The sequence below is a fragment of the Triticum aestivum genome, chromosome 1D, assembly GCF_018294505.1.
Source record: "Triticum aestivum cultivar Chinese Spring chromosome 1D, IWGSC CS RefSeq v2.1, whole genome shotgun sequence".
Taxonomy (NCBI): Eukaryota; Viridiplantae; Streptophyta; class Magnoliopsida; order Poales; family Poaceae; genus Triticum; species Triticum aestivum.
Genome location: NC_057796.1, coordinates 292,404,899 through 292,414,287, shown reverse-complemented (window position 1 = coordinate 292,414,287; position 9,389 = coordinate 292,404,899). Strand labels below are relative to the sequence as shown.

Genomic DNA, 9,389 nt, shown 5'->3' with positions numbered 1-9,389 from the left:
TGATGCAATCAAACACCCAAAATGATGTATATATCTTCATTTTCTATGAAAATGATGTATAATTGAGACAACTGTAACATTTTAATTCTGTCCTTTTTGGCATAGTACACACGCTGATGCTAAGGCATATGCATATGCACTCATCTGTATGATGCCCGCAGACACTCTATCTCTATGAACACCTTTGAAAAATTGAGCTGACATAAACCCTGAAGTAAATTTAAAAAATACGAGCACTAATGTCTAAATATAAGACTTGAACTCCGACGGATAATGTCCTCCTAACCACAGATAGGTTTACCTATTTCCTTCTCATCCTATGAATGAAAAGAGGTCTTTAGAGCATCTACAGCCCTAACCACAGATAGGTTTACATATTTCCTTCTCATCCTATGAATGAAAAGAGGTCCTTAGAGCATCTACAACCGAGAGCCCTAAACCTGTCAAACGTCCGGGCGGTTGACCCGGTAACAAATAAATATATGATCTAGACGTACGCCTCAAACGCCTGGGTTGACCGACACCCCTCATATCCAGTTCAAATCTGGGGCAGATATGGAGCACCTGGGCGCGTCCGCCGTGTCGTCCCCGAGCCCACATATATTCCTCCCTATCCGCTCGTCGGACCAAACCCTACCCACTTCACTTCACTCCACTTCCTCCACTCCCCTCCGCCACCTAAGCTCCCGTACGGCGATCTTCGGCCTTCTCCAGTATGGCGAACAGCGGATCCGAGTCCTACACCTTCATATTCGTCGACCCCGAGCTCATCCCACGCGGCTTGTGCTCCGTCGCTCCCGGGAGGGGGCCCGTGCGAGGCAGCGCTTGGACTCCTTCCATTAGGAATCCATTGCATCCGTCCAAATGACGCATGGGTCCGGTGCTAGGTGCGCCATCACTGCCTTCCCAGAGGCATTGCAGCTCGTCTGGTGTCCGAACGCGATGACGGACGCGCAACCCCTCTGTTGGTGCACGGGGCTATGAACGCACCATGGACACCGTCCCCGTAAACATGGCACAACGTGCCCGCCGTGCGAGGCAGCGGGCGCGGGAGGTGGCAGCATCCCTCGCGGCAGTGGACGTCGGCAAGGTGGAGTCGCATTCTCCGACGCCCCGTATGATGCGCCAGTCCGGGCGTCGCAACCGCGTCATGGTGGATGCCGCCGGCACATCTCAGGACGGATCCATCATAGACCCGACGTCTACCGGCACCGTCCGGGTTCCGGGCTCCGACGAGAAAGAGTAGGGCATGGGAGACGGCGGCTCCCTGTGTTCCGTGAGCCGGCTCGTGACAATGTCCTACTCTACCTTGCCGGCGAGCGGACCAACACTCTAGGGAGTGCAGCCGCCCGCTAGACATGGATACGGCAAAGCCGGATGAGCTCCGCTTAAAGATTGGTTTATGTTGCATGTTTTTTTCAAGAGTACGTCAATGACGTACCATATTTTATATGTTGCATGTAATAATATGGATTTTAGGTTTATAATTTAAGATATCCGGTTATAGAATCAAATATTTAAAGCATGACCTTGCGCGTCGGGAAGGTTTGAAGATCAGATTTGCCAAAATCCGGTTACAGATGCTCTTAATGATGGTTACGACACGATCTAACATCTGGCGAGACATTAATTCGTTGCGTTGCTTAGCTTCGCCACTTGAGGTTGACATCGCGGTCGTGGGCTTCTGGTATCACTCCTAATCAAGCGTGGGCGAAAATGATAGGTGGATCGGGGTACGATCTGCTTGTAAACGAAGAGAGTGGAACCACAAGGCTGGAGTACCACCCGGAGAAGATTATCAGCGAAAACATGTGATGCTCCTGGTTAACATACATCGAAGAGTACCATCAAATGCTCTTATATTTCTTTGTGGAGGGAGTATATTTGACTTGCTGTTTGCGTCAGTGATTAACGACACGAAGCACACTGGAAAATAACATTCTTTATTTTTTTCATAACCGACACACAGAAAAAGAAAAGAAAAAAAGAAAGCCCGAGCCGGGCAGCGCTTTCTTTTCTTCTGGACCGGATCCACGCCGGCGCGACGCACCTCACCGCCTCAGAAAGCGCCGGAGCCACCCGCCTGCCGCTCCGCTGTTCCCATCCCGCCGACCTCCCCCCTCCCCTTCCTCCTTCCCACCTCGCACCCAACCCCAACCCCACCACCGCGCCACCAACCCACACCACGCGGCGACCCTACTTCTCGCGCCGATCGCTCGCTCGCTCGCCCAACCTCCTGCCGCCCCGCTCCTCGGCCCAGATCTGGTGGACCTCGGCGTCGGCCTCGCTCGTGCACTCGGTCCTGCGGGGAGGGCCGGCCAGGCCGGTCCATGGTTTCCGCCGCGGCGCAGGTGGGCGTGCTGGCGGCGTGCGTGGTGCTCTTCGTCCCCATGGGGCTCGCCGGCTGGCACCTCAGCCGCAACAAGGTGCTCTTCTTCTCCGGCGCGCTCTTCGTCTCCCTGGCCGTCGGGGTCCACCTCTCCCCGTACCTCCCCTCGCTGCCCCACCTCCTCGTCTCCTCTTTCCACCCCATCCGCCCCGCGGCCCCGTCCTCCTCCTCCTCCGCCTCCTGCATCTCCGTCCTGCACCGCGTGTCGTGGGCGGACGCCGAGCCCCACGGCGGGGGCCGCGCCTGGTCGTGGCCGCCCTCGCTCGCCGCCACCTGCGGCTTCGCGCGGCTGACGCGGGACGACGCCTCGACCCTGCTCAACGGCTCCTGGGTCATGGTGGCGGGCGACTCGCAGGCGCGCCTGCTCGTGCTCGCGCTGCTGCGCCTCCTGCTCGACCCGGCCGCCGCAGCGGCCGCGGAGCCGGAGCTGTTCCGCCGCCACAGCGACTACCACGCTGCCGTGCCGGCGCGGGGCATCTCCGTGGATTTCATATGGGCGCCCTTCGAGAGCAACCTCATGCGTCTGCTCCGCGAGGATCTCCGCCTGGCGCCGCGCACCCCCGACGTGCTCGTGCTCGGATCCGGCCTCTGGCACATGCTCCATGTCACGGAAGCCTCGCAATACGGCGACGCATTGGCGTCCATTGCTGATGCGGCCAACTCTCTCCGCTCGCCGCTCCCAGTGCCACCTCCACACATGTTCTGGCTCGGCCTGCCGCGGCTTGTCAACCCTATGCTCAACACTGATGCCAAGAAAGAGCATATGAACGACACAATGCTGCAAGCCTATGACCGTGAGGTTGATGAGAGGTGTATCTTGCGCCGTGATGGTGGCCCATTCCGGCTGCTCGATGTGGGAAAGCTCACCCGGGGATGTGAGCAGCAATGCACAGCTGACGGGATGCATTACAACGGCGTGGTCTATGATGCTGTCATGCATATCATGCTCAATGCATTAGTGATTGAGTCGCAACAAAGGATCTGACTAGTCGTAGGGGTTCTTGAAGCAGGTGTGCTCCCAACCCCTCTTCTTTTGGTTCGTTACAGTACATGGGTAATTAGAATGTGTTGTGAGATAGGAAGGTTCTTTTGATTGCTTCGGCATTTTGGTTACGTGCCAGAAATCGCCATCAGATTGCTCAACCTTAGAGTGTAATATAGGGACATCTTAGAACCACACAGTTTTTGGCTGAATGGTAAACGGAGATGATGTATTGTATACTTTTTCTCGGGTAATAACTAAGATGGTGATTCTGACATGTAGGGGAAAACAGATTGAGCAATACTAAGACATATTTAACTTTCTTTTTTGGGCAGTTGGAGGTTTTATTATTGGTCATTAACTTGTGCATGGATGCTCCATAAGTCATGTGATGTTATGTTGATGCTTTCAGCACTCAAATCAAAGGTTATAATCACATAGTTATCCAATGTGATAAACCTGAGATGTATCTGTAAATGTCAGGCTGATGCTAAGATGACTTTAAATTGTATTACACCGTTTTTTCTTGTACTTACCACCAGTAGTTGAGGTACTTCTAACATTGGAATGATTTTGAAGTTATAATCCTATGCTGATGCTAAGATGACTGTAAATTGTATTACACCGTCTTCTCTTGTACTTATCACCAGTAGTTGAGGCACTTCTAACATTGGAATATTTGGAATGATTTTGAAGCTATAATTCTATGACTGTGCTGCATGCTGACTGCATAGCATGAGGTTACACATTAGCAGAATGCAGTGACTATTTTGGAAAGTAGGTTACATTAATTATCACGAGAAAAAGGATGATCACATTATTCTTATTTTCTCCTAGAAAAAGGAAATATATCGCTCTTTCTGCCCATGAAGAAACACAGTAGTTGTTTGCTTTGTGTAGTCTTTGGTCTTCCATACTTCCTGGAACTGCTTGAAATTCGCTGTTAAAACGTACAATCTATAAGAATTTGTATGATCTATACACACCTCCTCTGATCTGGTCTGTTTATTAATTGGCATTTTCGGTTTCAATTTGCGAACTGCAAATTTGTTTCAGTGGAACTGCCGAGTAGCTAATGGTTCATTATCTTTCAGTTTTGGCAAATTCTCTTCTATACATAAAGTTCATGGTGTGTGAGATCTCTACTATCATGGTTAGCCTGGGCATATTCTCTCTTCTTCATTAGATGTGCTCGTTCCTTGTTGTATATTCCTGTTAGCAACATTCTGAAACTAACTAACTAGATGGTCAATCGTTGTAAAGGTAATCCATCTGTGCCTGAAGGTATCAGTTGGCCTATGTAGCATGTAGCCGACGGTTCAGCCGTCGTTTTGCTGCCCATATGTCGTTTCATGCATCTCTATAGTACAGTTTGAGTTGATGAAATTATCTTGCAGTTATGCTAAATATTGGAACATCATGCAGTTCATTTATTCGCTTTGTTAAAAGGAAACTAGAAAGTAGCAAAGGTATACCCTATTCACAGAACCTCATCTCTTCTACTTGAAGTTTCCTTGTTTTCCTAGTTCATCACTGAAGTGTTCACTTCCTATATCATGTCTTGTTACTAAAAGACTATGATGAACAAATGATTCTGAGTGTATCGTGTTCTTGTGCGAATGTGTCATTTCATTTCTCCCTAGTCCTCACCTTGTTAAGTGCTAACCAAGCCTTGGCAAGTCCTGCTAAGATATGGACTCCAAGAAGAAACCGGGGTCTTCTGAACCTCTGATGGCAAGGTCAGCAGTACAGGGCTGACGCATTCGCTGATCCCAAGAAGAGAAGCATCATGATCCTGTTAGCTAGCCCCATCTACGCTCTGGATTTTAGGTCCCTATGGATGCACGTTGATGCTCCGAAGTTCAAGGTATACTCTATACTCTAGTACTTGAATCTGATGTGAGCTATGCCCCATGGTTAAAGAACTACGAGTTTCGATCATGCCTGACACGGTTGCCAGATGGATTCGTGTGCAGTTTCCGGTTCTTTTATGCAACCACTGGCTGAACTGAGTATATGGTCTGGTTCCTAGGGGCACAGATTAAGCCTTGAGCTTCCAGAATGCTCTGTCAGAAAAGATGATCATCACTGAAGAAACTTGTGCAATGTCTAGGAATCACATCAACAGAGAGGCCACGCCCAGTTATGATTCAAATGGGAATTACCTTTCCGCTCATATCCCATCCAACCCTAACAACATGGTAAATCTTTTTCGGAAGACAACACAGTAAATGTTTAACAGTACATGACAATCTTGCGGCTGCTCCTGAACCAAGGAGCCGACCATTGACGATAACCATTCTACCTACGTTGCCACTTGATTACTAGTCATCGAACCAGGGCAGGAAGCTGTCGATCTCGTCGAAACCGTCAATCCAAGGCATGTCGTCCGGCTCCATGGACGCCAGGGGAATCACAGTCATGGGGGCGCAGACCATGTCATTCTCTGGCAGAGGCGCAGGCGCCACGGCCGGCTTCCTCTCAATCGGCACCGTCTCACCGACCTCTTCTTTCGCCGCGTTCCAGCCGCCGGCCGCCAGCGGTGGCCGCGCTTGCACGAGCGGCAGTGAGCCGGCCAGGACGCGGGCGTCCACGAAGCCGCCGGCATAGCATGACGATCCTGTCGTGGAGCTCCCCTCGCCGTGGACGACCAGCGCGAGCTCCTCCGGCTTGGTGGCGTCCGACGTCGTGCTGGAGGAGGGGCGGTGGACGCTGCGCCTGCGGCGCGCGGCCGCCGCGCTGCTCGCCCAGTGGAACCTCTTCGAGATGGTGCCGTTCCAGTAGTTCTTGACGGCGAGGTCCGTTCTCCCGGGGAGCTGGGCGGCGATGACGGACCAGCTGTTCGATCCAATGACAAGCAAAGCAGTGCCAGATTGGTTAAAGAAGCACAATAGCAAGAAGCCAAGAAGCATCACGCAAGCAATGTTCAGCTAATTTGAACATCTGGAAAAGGGGTGATGGACATTGGTGTGACCGTTGGTTGGGCAGAGGCAGCAGAAGCTGAGATGCGTGCAGGCAATGGCAGCAGGACATGCTTATTTTTCGGGACTTACCAGCTTCCCCTCTTGCTGTACATCTCACAGATGATGCTCTCCTCTGCCTGCGTGAAGTTGCCGTGCTTCAGTCCCGGCCGGAGGTAGTTCAGCCACCGCGCTCGGCAACCCCGGCCGCAACGCTGAAGCCCTGCGAATCCATGAGCAACATCCTCAGAAATCATGCTTTAGCCACAGTGGTGAGTGACAATGAGAGTATGGATGAGCATGGTAGTTGTTTCTGTGCAGGACGCTACTGGTTTTATGATGGAAAGGGGCCAAAGAACAACACTAGGATATCTGTCCGAACTCTCCACAGAAAAACAAGTACAAAATCGATAAGAAACGTGCCAAAGTAGTTCTAAGATAACTGAGAAAATTCTGATGTAAGAAAAAACTGAGAAAATTAGAAAAGAAACCAAAGTAAGCATTTTCTGCGACTATGAAAAACTGACTAGACCTTATAAGTTGGGCCAATCTTTCTTCTAAATTAACAAGCGCAACTTTTTAGACAGATCATATGCAAGCCAAACAAACAACCGCGTCACATTTAGTAGCTTTCTTTTCATTTTGAATGAAGGCATATATCGGAGTTAATGGAGGTAAACTTAGTACCAATATGAACAGTTGAATGAAGACGATGGGCAAAAGCAAAAAAACTAACCTAGGGTTTCAGCCAATGCCTGCCAACTACGGCCAATGCCATACTTCTCAATGTGTTTTTTCAAAAAGTCATCCTCTTCCCTGGACCACTTCCCCTTCTTCATCATCCCTTCTTTCTTTCAGTTTGCAGAGGTTCTTGCTTGTCTCCAAGAGGGGGGCAGACTGCAGATGAGAGACCCAATGCCTTAGCTTACAAATACTGGAGTAGCTGCTTGTGGTGAGAAATACCTAATGCGTGATGGACGTCATTTTTTTTTACTTTACTGCATTGTAATAATATCTCTCTTCCTCCTATCGTTTTTGTTGGCTTGTCCTATGTTTAAACCAACGATTCCTTTGTTCACAGAGAATGGAAAGGAGATGAAGTGACAGACGATTCCTGCACATGAAACGACAGTATAGGTGAAAAGCTACAAAGAGAAGTGGAGAGAAGCACATCAATATTACATTTGGTGTAAAGAAGAATCTGCCTGTTGTTTGATGAGTAATCACTATAGCGTATCGATAGCCAACTGCTAATTGCCACTACCTCCGTTCTGGTTATTAGTCCCATTATATTTGGGTCAAACTTTGACCTTTAATTTAACTATAAAAAAATAAGTTATATACCATAAAAATAGGATCATTGAAAACCTCTTACAAATATGAATCCAATAGTATAACTTCCATGACATACAACTAATATTTTGTTAGTCACATCTACAGGCAAAATTTGGCACATAATATGAAAGGAACCAATAAACCCAAATGAAGGTAGTAGATGATTATGAAACGACACCGACAATGTGTTTAATTTTTCTCTTCTTCCAATTTTGGTTTACCCTCTCTGGTATGCTTTACATGACCCTGTTTGTTTCTGTTTATGTCTATCAGATGGTTTTCCTAATCTACTATATCACTAAGCTCCCCAGGGGTAAAATGCCTCACAATCAATTGAGGTGTCCAATTGAAATTGGGTCACCCAATTTTGACCAAGTCAACAATTTCTTAAAGCTCTAATTCAATTCTTGTATACTATACACTATGCTTCTTATTTTTTAAGTCCTCACAGTTTATTGAGGTCTTCAGTTTAAAACTTGATCATCCGATTTTGACCGGATCAATAATTTTCTCAAAGAGCTCTCCCATTTAATTATTTTAATTCACCATATTCCCTAATTTTGAAGCTCTTTTATTCGATTGAGATATTCAATTTTGAATTTGGTTTACGATTTTGATCGGGCCAACGAATTTTCAAATCAATCAACACCAACTGCTAGAAAAACATATCAATCCCGTGCACCCTCTTACCACCTAGAAAAAATAAGCGCCACCATGTGAAGATACTATAGCATCAATATAGTACATGTAGCCATCACACAGAAATTTACCCACAAAAATATGAGTTGATTAGCGCATAACACATCATCACACCATGAAAGGCCCACCAAATAAACACAATATAAATAAACATAAAACACGCTCCATCATCTCCCCCATCCGCCAAGCTAAATATTCCATCAGGTCCAAAATACAAGGGGTATTAGTTCTTTGGAAAGTCAAATTTATTTAACTTTGACCAAGTTTAGAGCCAAAAATATCGACAACCACAATATTAAGCCAAAATATTATGGAAATTCATTTCATGATGAATCTAATAACACCAATTTGATATTATGAATTTTGATATATTTCTTCATAAATTTGATCAAACTTAAAGAGGTTGGACTTTTCAAAAAAGTAATACACATTATATTTTAAAACAAAATAAGTTTTTTTTTAAATCTCAACAACACCAAAGGCGCAGCAAAACGCGCCCAACCCTTCTAGTTTTAAAGAATAGCCCAACCAAATATGTATCTTGCATCAGCAGCTGCTCTAAGAGCATCTCTATCCCATCTCCTAAACTTAACTCCAAAAGCAACTTATCGGGAGCCTCCCTATAAAAAATTCCTGGGCATTAAGAGGCTCCCAACTAGCCCATCTCCCAATCTTAACTTCTATTTCTTTTTTGCAAGGCTCCGACCATCATACGACCAAAATATGATATGGCATCGTAGATTGGTGTGATCAGACGAATGCGATGAAAAAGCTTTTCTCTTTGATCGAAATCTAAAGTTGCAAAAAGCATAAGGGGAAGGTCCCATTATAGAATTGCAATTTTTTAATCCACACCGGCTTTTGCTTTAAACAACCCAATTCAAAACTGGAAAGAAAGTTGTTAAACCTTTTGTCGAACACCTTGTGTGCGTTGCCGGGGCGAGATCCCCAACAGACTCAATGGTGGTGGTGGTGGAGGTGAGGAGTGTTGCGGCCCTATTCCCGGCCTCGCCGACACTCGAGG

The 9,389-nt window shown here is 47.4% G+C and overlaps 2 protein-coding genes across 3 annotated transcripts; one reads left to right on the top strand and one right to left on the bottom strand.

Moving 5' to 3' along the window:
• Positions 1-2,034: 2,034 nt before the first annotated feature.
• Positions 2,035-3,694, top strand: LOC123181535 (uncharacterized). Its single transcript, XM_044593817.1, has one exon. It carries the CDS (start codon positions 2,331-2,333, stop codon positions 3,372-3,374), a length of 1,044 nt encoding a protein of 347 aa, XP_044449752.1. The 5' UTR covers positions 2,035-2,330; the 3' UTR covers positions 3,375-3,694.
• Positions 3,695-5,479: 1,785 nt separating this feature from the next.
• Positions 5,480-9,371, bottom strand: LOC123181536 (transcription factor MYB87). 2 transcript variants are annotated; one of them, XM_044593818.1, is made up of 5 exons: positions 9,273-9,371; positions 7,326-7,445; positions 7,068-7,228; positions 6,425-6,554; positions 5,480-6,209 (listed from the first exon to the last, which is right to left on the bottom strand). In XM_044593818.1, exons 3-5 carry the CDS (start codon positions 7,171-7,173, stop codon positions 5,696-5,698), a joined length of 750 nt encoding a protein of 249 aa, XP_044449753.1. In that variant the 5' UTR covers positions 7,174-7,228; positions 7,326-7,445; positions 9,273-9,371; the 3' UTR covers positions 5,480-5,695. The 2 variants fall into 2 exon arrangements, with proteins under 2 accessions (XP_044449753.1, XP_044449754.1); XM_044593819.1 differs by lacking the exon at positions 9,273-9,371 and having other exon boundaries at positions 7,326-7,800.
• Positions 9,372-9,389: the final 18 nt, after the last annotated feature.